General features: G+C 42.2%; 1 protein-coding gene across 1 annotated transcript in view; it reads left to right on the top strand.

Moving 5' to 3' along the window:
* Nucleotides 1-16,457, top strand: part of LOC311003924 (receptor-type tyrosine-protein phosphatase mu-like) — a 171,614-nt gene that overhangs the window by 147,779 nt on the left and 7,378 nt on the right. Inside the window, exons 25-35 of the mRNA XM_083995836.1 lie at nt 2,028-2,115; nt 3,725-3,798; nt 5,701-5,737; nt 7,949-8,046; nt 10,063-10,179; nt 10,290-10,444; nt 12,316-12,451; nt 12,806-12,955; nt 13,903-14,076; nt 15,270-15,401; nt 15,534-15,659. Of these exons, the coding sequence (XP_083851962.1) occupies nt 2,028-2,115; nt 3,725-3,798; nt 5,701-5,737; nt 7,949-8,046; nt 10,063-10,179; nt 10,290-10,444; nt 12,316-12,451; nt 12,806-12,955; nt 13,903-14,076; nt 15,270-15,401; nt 15,534-15,659 (1,287 nt within the window). The remainder of the gene's footprint in view (nt 1-2,027; nt 2,116-3,724; nt 3,799-5,700; nt 5,738-7,948; nt 8,047-10,062; nt 10,180-10,289; nt 10,445-12,315; nt 12,452-12,805; nt 12,956-13,902; nt 14,077-15,269; nt 15,402-15,533; nt 15,660-16,457) is intronic.

Raw genomic sequence — 16,457 nt, 5'->3', positions numbered from 1 at the left:
CCCATTAGCAGTATAGCACAGATGTGACCCAGCCCCAGTTTGTGCTCTCAGCATTTCGCTCACGTCACAGAGGAATCATTGTGATTCTTTGAAAGATAAAAACCCTGAAGGTCATTCAAAGTCACTTCCTTTATAAAAAATCCTCAAAGACTCCTCTAACCATAAGGATGAAATTGTTCTGCAACAACAAAATAGATTTGAACACTCTCTAGTTTAGACTGTGACAGAATCTTTTTTTTTCAACCCAGTGTTCAGAGGAGTGTTTAAGGATTTATGAAACCACTTCAGGAAGTGGTTTGAAATCTCTCCATGTGTCTGTCTGTCTGTCAAAGGAGAGGAAGGTTCCTGCTGTTTGTGAGGAGCAAACTGGGGCTTCAGCGTGTTGCTGCTGGCAGGTGTTTCATCCACTCAGGAAGTGGACCACCTCCATTTACTGAGGTCAACAGTGAGGAATGACCCAGCTCAGAAAACACACTGACCTGACCCACAGTCAGAGACCTGAGACTGGAGCACAGAGAAAAACCTGTTCCCACTGAGAGTGGAACTGCACTATTATACAGCATTGCATTATGGGCTGTTTGTAGCCTGTTGCTAGGCCAGCCAGGGTTGTGAGAGTGTTTCAGAGTTAATCAGCCTTTAGTGTCCACCCATCCATCATCATATCATCACCTATCCATACATCTATACATCCATGCACACCTTCATTACCATCCCTCCATACCGTCATTCATTCATCCATCTATCCATCTATCTATGCATACATCACCCTCATCATTCATCTATCTCTTGGGCCACATATGCCTTCATCCACCCATCCATCCCTTCATCCATACACCTCCTCTTCCATCCATCCACAGCAACAAAGGGTCAAAACAACAACAAACAGCTGTGAAGAGTGAAACTATGACAGATTGATACACAATGTGAACCTGCCTGAAAAACACAGCCTCTGACATTTGACCTTTTCAATAACAAGTGGAGGTTGTTGGTGAGTTAAGGGGACAGGCAGCGTTACCATCAGAGCCACACACACACACACACACACACACACACACACACACACACACACACACACACACACACACACACACACACACACACACACACTCAGAGCCATAGTGAGGTTCCTTTCTGACTTTTTTCTTTTTTTTTCTTCCCTTTGTTCCTCACTGTCAATCATGTAGAGCTGCGTGTGTATGAATGTGTGTGTGTGCGTGTGTGTGACACTGTTCACCTCTCAGTTTGATGGATGATGGATGTCTGGAACTGTTAGACTGCTGTCACACACACACATCTGTGTGCAGGCATTTTAATGAGCAACCACGGAAACCTGCAGTGGATCAAAGTGTCTGTGTGTTTAGCCTGATAGATAGATAGATAGATAGATAGATAGATAGATAGATAGATAGATAGATAGATAGATAGATAGATAGATAGATAGATAGATAGATAGATAGATAGATAGATAGATAGATAGATAGATAGATAGATAGATAGATAGAACAAAGACTCAGAACAAGAAAGAAACACAAACATTTTTTTGATTGGTGGTTGCTAGGTCGTTGTTAGGGGAGGGGCCTAAATTCTGATGAACATTTATGCATGATTAATAAATGTTCCAAACATTTTCATTTTCTGTATTCTTCTGTGAACACACCCGCTGATGTTGTGATGTAACATTAAAGAGTTTAGTGATTCTGCTTGTTTTCTAAGCACAGAGATAAACAGAGAGGAGAAGTGTTGTCTCAGCACAGAGCAGTCAGAGTAGTTTCATTCTGTTTGGGCACAGTCAAAGAACAACTATCAGTGTGTATTTAGACGCCTCCGGCTTCTCTCTGAGCTCGTTCTCATAATTGGACTTAATCATCTGCTCTGACCATAAAACTAACGCCTGTGTGTTTGTTCAGGGAGAGAAAATCAAATACATCCTCTGCATTATTCATGAAGTCATCCACTGAGTCTCATCACTCTGGATCTGCTCTCCCTTTCAACAGACTCTCTGTCTTCATGTCTTTGTGTCTCTCCAGAGTTTCTTTGAGGGACAGTCAGCTCCCTGGGATTCTGCCAAAAAGGATGAGAATCGCATGAAGAATCGCTATGGAAACATCATCGCCTGTACGTACCTCCACGTCCCCACTTTGTCTGAATGAACGCAGATCTTAGAGGGTTGACTGTGTTTCTGTTCAGGAGCTTCAGCATCACTGAGCTGCTGGAGCTTAAGTCTTAATTATCACTTACATAAATATAAACCTTCATAATGAACATTAACGTCATGCTGGGAGAACACAGCATGACAGATTTCCATGTCTATATGAATTCTCAACATGTCTCATTGTCTAGACCAAGGTTTAACCACCATTCTGACTGGGATGTGTTAGTATTGACCTCTGTCTCAGTGGTCCTGGTCAGGTCTTGACCTGTGACCTAACTTGTTGGAGCTGACATACAGCTTGTCCTTGGTCTTGACTTGTGACTGGTGAATGGTCATTAGAAAGGAACTTGGACCTTGACCTAGGACTGGTAGGTTTTGACCTTGCACCTGACTTTAAGGCCCCAAGGCAAATCCAGGTCTTAAAGGGATAGTAGCATTTTTTTCAAGTGGGGTTGTATGATCTACAAATAGCCCTTAAGTACTTTAATTGCAGTAGAAGACTCTCTGCACTCATAACATACAGTGTTGTGAACAGACCCAAAGAAACGGCCTATTTTCGCGGCCTAAAATTTTTTCCAGCCCTTCAAAGTGCAGGAAAAACGCAGGCCGCGAAAATAGGCCGTTTCTTTGGGTCTGTTCACAACACTGTATGTTATAAATCTCTGGGCAGGGCTATGGGCTGGCGTTGCTAACGGGAGGAGTGCAGAGAGTCTTCTACTGCAATTAAAGTACTTAGGGGCTATTTGTAGATCATACAACCCCACTTGAAAACAATGCTACTATCCCTTAAACTTCAGGACACACCCTTTTTGACCTGAAATCTGTTTTTCCCTAGACCTTGTTCTTTGGGGCTTGTTCCTTAGGCCTTCTTTTTTGGGACTTGTCCTTTAGGATCAGTTCATTAGGACTTATTATGATCCTATTCTGGGCAGACCTGGGTCTTTATCTGGAGTGACTAATATAGTGATTGAAACAAGCAGATCTGTTTTGATGATTGTCAGAAAGGAAACAAAATGTAGTGTAGTCTATGCCCATATCATCGATTAGTTTTTATTATCTGAAGAAAAGTAGCAGAAAGAAGTGGATAGTATTTTATTAAATAACAAACTGCACTAATGACACAGCTCTTATTGTGGACCATATTTCCATGTTCTGCCCACCACTTAATAAATGAAACACTGGACCTTGCAGTTGTTTAAAATTCACATATTAAGTTTTATTTTTCAATTTAAATGTTTCAAAAAATGTCTTCAGCCCGTGGATATTAGGACCCATGTTTTGGAGGAGAGAATGTAAAGATGAATAATGTGTGAATAAATAGACATAACTATTCAGAGACACACTCAGTCCCTGGTGATTTACAGATTCAGTTTGAATGAATGTAATTAAGTGGATATTAATTTATTATTAGATCATTTATTCAGCAGAAACTAATTAGAGGTGATTATGTTCAGCTTGGCCACAACAACAAGCAGAACAATTAACGTGTGTGTCTGTGTGTGTGTGTGTGTGTGTGTGTGTGTGTGTGTGTGTGTGTGTGTGTGTGTGTGTGTATGTGTGTGTGTGTGTTAGATGACCACTCTCGTGTGCGCCTGCAGCAGGATGGAGAGAACGGCTCCGACTACATCAATGCCAACTATGTCGATGTGAGTAACACACACACACGCACAATCACAGTTTACTTTTTTATTTTTAGTTCCTTCAACAGCCGATGTGAATGTCCCGGCTGATTTTGTTTCCATGACAACAGATGTCATCAGTCAGGGTTGGTTTGTGTCGACTGTGTAAACAAACTGTCACCCGACATCAGTCGAGCTTTGCATTGCTGTTTTTTTGTTCTTTTGTTTTTTTGTGAGGACCCGGTTTTAAAGCGTCTCAGTGAGGACGCTGCTGCGTTGTGGGGACGTTTTGGACGTCCTGTCTCGTAGAGGGTCAACGGGTCCCTGAGTGCAGACATGTCAGCTGAACCTCACACAGTACAGGCCCTCCATGTCGTTGTTTTGTGTCTTTGTAGCTGAATGATTGACCCTCCATCTAGAAATGTCACTTCACACTGAGGCTCTGAACAACCGGGACAGCACCCCAGCACCCCAGCCCCCCACCCCCCGAGACCCGGGCTGTTTGAAGGCTCGGATTAGAGTCTGGTTTAGGTTCAGGTTCGGGTCACAGACTGCAAATAAAGATGGAATCTCAAAGTGGGTTGTTCTGAATGCCATCACTCCTGGAACTACTGGAGTATACAGAATGTGCAGAGTGGAAGGACACGTGCTGACATGTTGGGTTGTGGCAGATATACACTTCTTCTGCCACTTAAAGGGATAGTTCACCCAAAATTGAAATTGAAATTATCTACTCCCCCTCATGTGGACTAAGGGCTGGGAGAAGTTTCAGAGTCCTCCGTGGCTTCTCTGAGTTACAGGGGGTCTCGGCGTAGCAGTGCACGTCTATATAATGGTTGCAAATGGATACCAATACCGACAATTTTGCATTTCTGGGCTTCAATACAAGACGGACATTACATACGAGCAGCATGGAGGTATTTGGATGTTTTCTGGTGTGTCTTTTTGTTACGAAGACAGTTGGTATCCATTTGCAACCGTTATATGGACATGCACTGCTACGCCGAGACCCCCTGTAACTCAGAGAAGCCACGGAAATTTCAATTTTGGGTGAACTATCCCTTTAACAAGGCCTGGTCCTCCATTATGCAGAATTTTAAGTTTTGATATAATTTAAACAAGTGAGTTATATAAAAATTCTCCCTCATGTGCTCATGAAGAAAGAAATTAGCTGTAAACAAAACAGTTTTTGTACCAAGCTGTGAACATGTTTATGTAGATTGCTGCTTGGTTTGAGTCTAGAGAATCCTGTCAATCAGTAGGTTGGGGGTTTGAAGGCATTACGCAGAATGAGAATCTAATTTCCTCTCTCACCCAAATCCACTTCAGACCTGAATCCACTTGAATCCCTTCTTAACACCACTTGATCCAGATCCCGGAGCTCCTGATCCAGAACTCTGATCACAACAAGCTCCACACGGTGATCTGATGACTCTGCTGTGTTTAATGAGCTGTGATCAGCTGATCATGTTTCACTGGAGGTCGTGGAGAGACATTACAGTGATGTGTCTTCACTCGTAATCTTTGAAGCTTCACCGTTATCATTCATTATCCACTGAGGGAACAAGTCTAGCAGAACCATGGTGAGGTTTCTACTTCCAGTCGATGATCAATAACAAACTGACAGATTTAGAGGAACTGAGGTCAGAGCAGCTGGCCTTGTTTTTCAGCCTCACATCCTTGATCCCCTTCAGACGGCCGGTCTCAGCTGTTTCACCTGTGTTGCTCTCTCCTGCACAAAGTACAACAAACAGCCGTGTTAGATATCAAGTCCAATCCAGTCAGTTTTATTTATATAGCACTTTTATGATCCCACTAAGAGCAGCACACATCAACAGAGGCAGGAGAAAGTTCCTTTGAAGAGGCCGGAACCTGGAGCAGATATCACCTGGTGTCCTTCATTTACCTTTGTTCTCTCCTCCTCCTCAGGGATATCACAGACCTAATCACTACATCGCAACCCAAGGTAAGAAGAGGAAACACTGATAAACACCTTGTGTAATGTTCCGTGGAAATAAATGTTATACCCTCCCTTAGTCGAGCTATTAGCTATCTCCTTCTGTTGCAGCGGTGGAACAGAATCTGTGTAAGCAAATCTACTGTATAGATTTGTCTCAGGAGACAGCTCATCTGTCCTCAGAGCCAACATAAATATAATAACAAGACCGGCTCTATAAAATACAAATATTAATTCTTAGGTTTTGTGAGTCAGGTGCATAATACATCTATTTTACTTCTTTCTTTATCCTGATTGGCTGAAAGCTTTTTTGACATGGATGACATGTTCTATGTTTTTATTCCACGAACTTGGATCTTAGGTGAACAAATTATACAGCCACATTACTTGAGTCAGACTATCCACAAGTTTCCGAACGTCACCTATGGTTAAACCCGGAAGCCGGTTTTGCCGGTTTGGTGGAATTGTACGTTTCCGTTTCCATGGTTTTCAGACGTTGTCATAGTTGCGGTAAACGCATGGATCTATTAACGCTGGCTTTTAACACGGATGTCAATTTGTGTGATATCCATTGTTAAAAGCTGGTGTGATGATCCATGCGTTTTACAGATTTTCATTGAAAAAAAATAAAAAATAAATCCATGCATTCACCGCGACTACCGAAACCATGGAAACGTAAAAATAAAATTCCACCGGAAGAGCAAAACCGGCAAAACAGGCTTACGTTTTTGACGTTCGGAAAAAGGTGGATAGATCCTCCTGGTCAAATATGACAATGCAATACAATTCAAAGTACAGCTCAACACATTTATGTAGCCTATTATTCTGCAAGTATAGAACCTGATATGCTGATGGAGAACCAGGAGAATGACAGCTTGTAGAATATGATACAAAGACTGTAGACATGAAACAAAGTGAATCGACAAAAGGAGTCTTTATTTCTACAAGTTCACACATGGTGGTGAACAGAAAGTCCTGGTGAACCTTCTGCCTCATCTTTATCAGGTTCTGCATTAATTGGCTCTGATTGGTTTCTCCACTGTGAGGAACAATCTCACTTTTTCTAAAACAGAAAAAAGTAAATTCAACTTGGTAAAAGCTGGAGTCACAGGCACAATATTTATATTTTAAGTGAAGTAAAAGTGGAGCTCCCAAAAATACCGAAGTAACTAGACAGCTCTAACTGTGGCTGCTGACAAAAATCAGAAGCTGAGGTTTATTGTTAGAAATTCCAGCAACTAACATGTAAAATAAAGCAGGAACTGTCTGTCTGTTTATCTCTCTGTCTGTGTCTCTGCCTGTCTGCCTGCATGTCTGGTTTTCTGCCTCTCTGCCCCTCCGTCTGTTTGTGTGTTTACTTGCCTACCTGTCTGTCTGTCTGAAAACAAAGCAGCTGGCAAACACCAATCACAGTCAGCTCCAAAACTCACCCAGAAGACAGGAGCTCATCACAGCTGATTCTAACACTTGACTTCATGTGAACTGATACGTGACAAAAACTTCTGCTGTAGCTCATAGCAACAGGAGCGATGAAGTCCCTAAAATTCATGTTGCACCATCAGTAGCCTACATTTTTGACATTTTAAAGACTGACAGCTTCTTGTGGATGCGTTCATGTCTTATGGAGAGCTAAACTCTCATATCCATTCATATATATTTACCTGCTGATGAAAACCTGGCAACACATATGAAATATGGAACATAGGTACCAGTTCCCATAGTCATGTGTTTCAGTTGTGATAGTGATTTTGATAAAGTGTTGAAATTGAAATTAAATTTTGAAGCTTTCAATAGAAATCTGAAGAAATACCTCTGACCTGCATTTACCTCCTTTGACCACCAGGTCATCCAAAACTCAAACCATACACTTCTTTACTTTTCATCTGACAGTTATGTTTTATGTGTGTGTGTGTGTGTGTGTGTGTGTGTGTGTGTGTGTGTGTGTGTGTGTGTGTGTGTGTGTGTGTGTGTGTGTGTGTGTGTGTGTGTGTGTGTGTGTGTGAGCGCTGCGTCGCTGTAAAACACTTGAGGACAGGAATGGATTAGCATGAATTAATTAGCTCGTCAAAACACAGACTGTCAACAGTGATTAAAAACATTTTCTGTGTGTGTGTGTGTTTGTACATGCGCTTAATTTGAATTAATTAAAAGAGTCATTATAATTCATGTACAGCTCTGGTGTCTGATGTGAAACGTGCACGACTTTTTTTTTTTTTCCAGGTCCTATGCAGGAGACGGTGTACGACTTCTGGCGGATGGTTTGGCAGGAGAACACCGCTGCCATCGTCATGGTAACCAACCTGGTAGAGGTGGGGCGGGTAAGTCTCACGCGTACACACGCGCACAGACGCACACACGCGCTGATTGTTGTAGCCATCTGCTTGTTTTCTCCTCTCTTATGAAGTTTGGGACTTAATTTCCCAGAGTGCATCTCTCATGTCTCATTTTTGATTATTCCACATTATTTGGAAGTTGTCGGTCTCTCGCTTTGTTCCTGTAGCCTCAAGTGAAGGATGGATACTGCATCACCTTGTGTTTCATAGTGTAGCTAAAGACACTCTTGAACACACACATACAGGTTACTGGTAACAGCTGTGGACGATGAGGGCGGAGCTTCTTTCTTTCATTTGCATATTTATGTTTCCATTCAAGATACAGATCTGTGCATCTCCTAAGTTAACACATGTATGTTCAGTGTGACTCTGCACATGAACCTGGGTGTTTAAAGGGATAAGTCAACATTTTGGCAAATTGGCCTATTTCCATAATCCCTATAGTCTCAGGAGTATGTTCATTACCTTTAATTGTCGGTGCAAGCTGTTTTTAGATCAGTGGAGCAGAGACATGAGCTGCTCAGCTAACACAACGGAGGCGCATGGTATTTCCACATTTCCTTCATCAAACTAGGGCTGACCCAAAAAATTCGAAGCTTCGAAGCTTCGTTCGTTGCCATGGTAATCAATCATGAAGTCCGTGATCGATTTTTTTTCCCCTTTTTTCCTTTTTGACACCGGTTCTCATTGGCAATTATTACATTTAAATGAGTATTATTTTATGTCCGCGAAGCTTCGATTATCAAAACATGATAATCGGGACAGCCCTACTAAATACACAATCCAACAACTCCAACAAGTTGTGACCTGCACATTCACCACACTATGAAATAATAACGTATAATTATGTAACATTATGACACATGAAGCAAATACTCAGAACTACTTGCACTTTTAAAATCACTCTGCTGAGCAGCCGTGTGTCTGGAATGTAGTTCCGGCTACATTTGCCTGGAAAACAACTCTGTCTCGTAATGTTCCATTGTTATCTCATAGTGTGGTGAATGTGCAGGTCACAACTTGTCCACCAGAGCGTTTTGGAGTTGTTGGATTGTGTATTTGATGAGTTTGATGAGGGAAAGTCGCTGCCCCGCTGATCTAAAAACAGCTTGCACCGACAATAAAGATAATGAACCTACTCCTAAAACTATAGGGATTATGGCAATAGGCCAATTTCCCAAAATGATGAACTATCCCTTTAACACGAGCTTTTTACTGTGACTTCAAAATGCACATGGTTTCTTTCTATACCTGACTGACAGCATGTGTCTGCATCTCAGTCTGCAAGTGTTTAGTTCATTAAATAAATGTAAGATATCTGCAGATGATTTAACAAGTCATTTCAGCTCTGATCATTAAATATGTAACAACCTCTATAATGAATCATGTTGCCATGTTCTGTCCTGATGGTTGCCAGATGTTTGTGTAGTGCCCTCCTCAGGACACAGCGCCATCACCTCACCTCAACTACATGTCTTTTCCTCCTGAAACTGAGAGACACACACACACACACACACACACATACACACACACCTGGCGGCATGCTCAGTGTCCCAGTTCTCATTACCCAGAAGGCACCAGGGATCTGTTTCCCCTCTCCAGGAGAGCCACAGAGGGGGATTCTGGGATAGATCAGGCTTATTATCTCCCTCTGATTCTCGCCATCGCCTGATTTGTTCTCTCAGCCACCGTCCTCCGTTCACCTCGGTGGTTGCTGTGGCGACGGTGTGATTAGCTCAGCAGTAATTAGCTGTTAATGAGGGAGGGGAGGGGGGCGGAGCCTCTAATGACATTTTTGTATCAGCTGCTTTAGCTCTGTTTATGTTTCTGTTTAATTAATGACTCAATTCCTGCCTGACTGTCATGTGTGTGTGTGTGTGTGTGTGTGTGTGTGTGTGTGTGTGTGTGTGTGTGTGTGTGTGTGTGTGTGTGTGTGTGTGTGTGTGTGTGTGTGTGTGTGTGTCTGTCTGTGTGTGTGTGTGTCTGTGTGTGTGTGTGTAGGTGAAGTGTTGTAAGTACTGGCCGGACGACACTGAGATCTACGGTGACATGAAGGTGACGCTGATCGAGACTCAGCTGCTGTCAGAGTATGTGATCCGGACCTTCGCTGTGGAGAAGGTAACACACTCAGACACACACACAGACACACTATGCCACAGCTGTGTGTGCTTCCTGGTGGGGTGTGGTATCCTGACTCAGATCAGTAACACCATGTGTCTCCGGCTCAGAGGGGGGTGGCAGAGATCAGGGAGATCCGCCAGTTCCACTTCACCGGCTGGCCTGATCACGGCGTGCCTCTTCACGCCACCGGCCTGCTGGGATTCATCCGCCGCGTCAAGGCCCAGACTCCACCCACTGCTGGCCCCACGGTGGTCCACTGCAGGTACATGCTGCACACACACCTGTTCACCTCTGTCCCATATGGTCACAGTGCTCACATTCATGTCAGGAAGACATCTGAATTTAATAGCATTGAAAAGGAGGTGGTAATCAGCCCAGTCTTAGAGACAGTAGCAGAGTACATGATAGAAAGTTTCTCACGCTTACAAAAGGAACACATAAAACAAAAGTAAAACATCTACCAGACAGGTCGATTTGGAGCTGCTGTATGAGCTAAAGGCTGATTTGGAGCCACTCACACAGTTAGTTAATGCCGTGGCAAAAGTTCTTTCATCTCATCTCTTCTTTTTCTGGCGTGTGGGTCACTCCAGCTGCTGTAGCGTGTGTTTAAAGGGATAGTAGCATTTTTTTAAAGTGGGGTTGTATGATCTACAAATAGCCCCTAAGTACTTTAATTGCAGTAGAAGACTCTCTACACTCCTCCCGTTAGCAACGCCAGCCCATAGCCCTGCCCAGAGATTTACAACATACAGTGTTGTGAACAGACCCAAAGAAACAGCCTATTGTCGCGGCCTAAAAGAGGTTTTACCTGAAAAAGAAATACACAGTTCCATTGTTCACTATAATATAATTTTTTCCAGCCCCTAAAAGTGCAGGAAAAACACAGTTTTTATTTGGACCTAACCAACTGCTGATCGGCGGGCGCTAACCCTGGGCGGAGGGATATGTGAGTTGGTTAGGTCCAACTCACGTATCCCTCAGTCCAGGGTTAGCGCCCGTCGGAACTGTGTATTTTTTTTCAGGTAAACCCTCTTTTAGGCCGCGAAAATAGGCCGTTTCTTTGGGTCTGTTCACAACACTGTATGTTGTAAATCTCTGGGAAGGGCTATTATGGGCTGGCGTTGCTAACGGGAGGAGTGCAGAGAGTCTTCTACTGCAATTAAAGTACTTAGGGGCTATTTGTAGATCATACAACCCCACTTAAAAAAAAATGCTACTATCCCTTTAAAGATAGATAGACAGATAGATAGACTTTATTGTTGTCATTGCGCAAGCACAATGAAATTGGTCACAATCCCAGGTGCAAAAGTATAAATACAGCAGCAATAGACAATAAATTAAAAACAATAGATTAAAAACTCTAAAAAATGTATCCCACATACATACACACACTATACATATTGCACATTTTGCACATTCTGCTCCGTTACGCCGGCCGTGTGGCGCCCTCAGTGCGCTCCTCCCTCTCCAGTACCTGGCTGCTCAGCTCCGGGTCCGGGACCCAGAGACCTCACCTCTAGTTTCACCTCATCTTTGATCCCCTCTTGTTTTGACTTAAATCCTTGTGTGGCCCGAGCTCTGCTCCATAGCGCTGTGCCGTAGCACACACCTCAGGTCCAGTGACTGACAGCTGATACCACCACATTACTTTCTCTCAGATATTCTCCCACGGTTCTTCTGTACTGTAGATCAACCTCCTTTGTATTAATTAATCGGATCAAATTTCGTTCTGTGTTTGCGGCCACCCAGCTCTCCTTCCACACAATTACAACACACAAAACTGTCATTTCAACCCTGCAGTTTGCATGTGCTGTTCTTAGTAGATTACCTGCAAAAGTTTTAGTAGCTTTAGAATCATACACAGTCATTAGGCTACATTAGAAGGTCTAGTCATATTTCTGCAGTTATTTTGGCGAAAGTAACTCAAAGTAATGCAAAAGTAATGTAACACATTACAATTCTGAGATATATGTAATGTATTATATTTTGGCTGACGCTGACATGGACTGTGTGTGTGTGTGTGTGTGTGTGTGTGTGTGTGTGTGTGTGTGTGTGTGTGTGTGTGTGTGTGTGTGTGTGTGTGTGTGTGTGTGTGTGTGTGTGTGTGTGTGTGTGTGTGTGTGTGTTTGTCAGTGCGGGGGCGGGGCGTACAGGTTGCTTCATAGTGATCGACATCATGCTGGACATGGCAGAGAGAGAAGGTGTGGTCGACATCTACAACTGTGTCCGAGAGCTGAGAGCACGAAGGGTTAACATGGTCCAGACTGAGGTAAACACACACACACACACACACGCACGCACGCACACACACACACACACACACACACACACACACACACACACACACACACACACATTCACATTATGTACAAGGGTCTGTTCACTACCCTGTACACATGACTAGGTGGTGTGTGAACGTGTGTGTGTGTGCAGACATGGAGTGATGATCTTCAATGTCCACTTTTTAATGTCACTCTTCCTCCTCCTCTTCATCTCCCTCCTCCTCCTCCTCCTGCTGCTGGTGGTGTGTGTTGACATTAATCATTCATGAAGTGACATTTCAGCAGCTCTGCTCCTGTCAGTTAAACCTGACAATAAAGTTGTCTCCCCGTCTGTCCACCAGGAGCAGTACGTCTTCATCCATGACGCCATCTTGGAGGCGTGTCTCTGTGGCGACACCACCATCCCGGCCAATCAGCTGCGCTCGGTTTATTATGAGATGAACCGACTGGATCCTCAGACCAACTCCAGTCAGATCAAAGAGGAGTTCAGGGTAATTGATTATTGATTTGTATGGGTTTGGGTTGTTTTTTTTATATTGTGTAAAGTGTAAAGTGTTAGCTTCATTAGCTACTTAATTACTGATCAATTAAAAAAAAAAGTTGTAAGGCAAGGCAAGGCATCTTTATTTATATAGCGCATTTCATACCAAGGCAACTCAATGTGCTTTACATAAAGACAAAACTTTTTTTTTTTAAAAGAGAGAAGCATAAAACAGAATAAAAACAAACAAACACTAAAAACAGAGCTAAAAGCAAGAGCAAATAAAAGTAAAATAAAAGAAAATAGATAAAGTTTAAAGTTCTTCATAAAACAGAGTAAAAACAAACACAGCAAATAAAAGTAAAAGAAAAGAAAATAGATAAAGTTTTAAGTTCTCAGCTATAAGCACGTGAAAAGAGAAATGTTTTTAACCTGGATTTAAAAGTGCTTGTAACTTTATATATGTTAATAAATGACTAGTGTTATGTTATGTTATGTTATGTTATGTTATGTTATGTTATGTTATGTTATGTTATGTTATGTTATGTTATGTTGTTATTTATATTAATGAACCATCAACTGTTAATGAATCACTAATGAAGACGTACCACCATAAATATGAAAATAATGAATTTATTTTTTATATTTGATGACAAAAATAATTAAGTATTAACATTAAAGGTGTAGTTATGAATAAAAGGTCATTAATAACCCATGTTGATAAATCATTACTTAGGTGTATGGAAGGTCTGTAGGTGTAAATGTTATTATAAAATTGATAAATATTAGAAAGTCAGTTCATGTCTTAAAAGTGAATTATTAAGCGGCGGTTGATGATTTATTAAGCAGTAATTAAACCTTTATAACTATCATGTGGTGATTGATTATGTTGATTTTGTTGTTGTGTGGTATTGACCTGTTATTGATCGGTGTGGATCGATGTGTGTGCATGCTCAGACTCTGAACATGGTGACACCGACGCTGCGGGTGGAGGACTGCAGCATCGCTCTGTTGCCTAGAAACCACGAGAAGAACCGCTGCATGGACGTGCTGCCTCCGGACCGCTGCCTGCCGTTCCTTATCACCATCGACGGGGAGAGCTCCAACTACATCAACGCTGCGCTGATGGATGTACGTAACACACACACACACACACTCAGGGCCTTGACATGAGCTTCCTCCACAGATAGACACGTAGGGCCACTTGGCGCCATGGCGACAAGGCAGGTGTGTGCAGGTGTGACATATTCAAGGGGCCAGATGTTTGTGCTGCTCTGCACTGGAGGGAAATGAAAGTAGGAACAGAGCTGAACTATATCTCTAAATGTCAGAGAGAGAGGGAGAGGGAGAGACCTTTGGTTTGTATTGGAGAGCAGTCTCAGCATCTTTATGGTTTAATGAAGGGGTCAGTCATTCACACATGCAGACACACACACATTTGTTCACTTGTGTGATGTTATTTCCTGCTGTTTGGACTGGGACTGAACTTCCATCCATGAACTCCGTCTACACACTGCGCTGTCAAAAGCGAGCACAGAGGATCATCAAAGACACACAACATCCAGCTCACTCCCTGCTCAAACATATACACTGACACAAATGACCAGACAGCATCATCACACACAGATCACGCTTTTTCACCCGGCTACAGTCAGACTTTTAGCAAACACAAAATAACCCGGGCCCATGGCAACACAACACGCACCTACCTCAGTAGCACTTGGCACTTTACACCTATTTATTCTTACATTTATTTACTTATAAACATAGATCTCTGGCCTTTTTAGAAATGTTATGTCCTTGTCCTTTATTTTTAAATCCCAGGCTTGAGCCTTTTTAAAGTGTTTTTCGTTGTGTCTTGTATGTCTTTGTGTGTTCTCTTTTGTTTCTCCACCTGACCTGGAACAACCATACAAAAATTCCTATGTGTGTATTAGGGGTGGGAGAAAAAATCGATTCACATAAATATCGCAATATCTTTTTTGACGATTTTTAAATCGATTTTTTTTTCAAAAATCGATTTTTTTTTTTCAAATATTGTGCAATGTGCTTTTGCTAACCCAGGTTTTGAAAAGGGTTTAAGTTCACTCCTACAGTATTTGTGTGCAGATAAATGTTAAAAATGCAGACTAAAAATCGAGAGAATCGGCAATATCTTAGAATCGCAATTTAAATCGAATCGCCATCCAAAAAATCATAGAAGAATCGAATTGGGAGAAAAGCATATCGTCCCAGCCCTAGTGTGTATGCATGCACAAATGGCAAATAAAGATTTTGACCTTTGACCTTTGACCTTGACCATGTGTGGTGTGTCACCATCACAGAGCTACAAGCAGCCGTCAGCCTTCATAGTTACCCAGCATCCTTTGCCCAACACGGTGAAGGACTTCTGGCGTCTGGTCCTCGACTACCACTGTACATCCATCGTCATGCTGAACGATGTCGACCCCGCGCAGGTAAACACACACACACACACACACATACACACACCAGCAAATAAATACAAAACAACAAAACTGAATCTGAGTCAGATTTATCAGATTGATTACTGATAATCAGGATCAATAACCTCCCTCTGTCCATCCCAGCTATGTCCTCAATACTGGCCGGAGAACGGCCTCCATCGCCTGGGCTCCCTGCAGGTGGAGTTTGTTTCTGCTGATCTGGAGGAGGACGTCATCAGTCGCATCTTCAGGATCTACAACACAGCCAGGGTGCGTTTGTTTCTGTCACCTCTCTGTGTGCTTGATGTTGCTGTGATGGTATTTGCTCTTTGTGGCTGGCGATGGCCACAAAAGCTGAGGCTGAGGCCAGTAGATGACTTTTTTAAGAGGAGACACTACAAGTTTATCACTTACATTAAGACAAATATTTTTTGTATTACAAGGGTTGTCAAATTTTATGTTTTAATATGTAAATGAGGCAATATCTGATGAAATATGCGCTCATTTGCATACATTTCCAGAACCAAAATCTGAACAATGGATAAAGCCTCTTTCAAAATTTTTGTTTTATTTTGTTGACATATTAGAGTCAGAAGTTTGTACAGAGGAGATTTTGGATATCTCTTTTTATCACGTTGTGAATGAGAAAATACTGTCACCAGCCCTAAAGAATCAGGCTGTGAATGATATATCAATAATCCCCTCTGTAAAAACCTTCAGAATATAGACAGGAATCAAACTGGAAGGTTTGGTGTCTGTAAGTGCTGCTGAAGTTGAGATTTCTAGCTCAGCGTCTGAGGAAAAACTCTTTTTGAGAAAATTGCCAAGACTTGTACTGTAAAATTCCATAGATTGTTAATGTCAATCGTACTTTGGTTGGTTGCGGATACAAAGGAAATGACCATTTTTGGAGCCTACATAATTGTAACTTTTGGCGAATTTAGGAGAAATCTACCAACAAAAGAGACAAAATGAAGTAAAATAAACACCTTAATGTGGACGTTATACCATTTCTTTTGACTTTTCGGAGAGAATACATGTTAAGGAAGAAAAATAGCCCAAAATCTT

This window comes from Trachurus trachurus (genome assembly GCF_905171665.1).
Source record: "Trachurus trachurus genome assembly, chromosome: 20".
Classification (NCBI taxonomy): Eukaryota; Metazoa; Chordata; class Actinopteri; order Carangiformes; family Carangidae; genus Trachurus; species Trachurus trachurus.
This window is presented reverse-complemented; position numbering and strand designations above follow the sequence as displayed.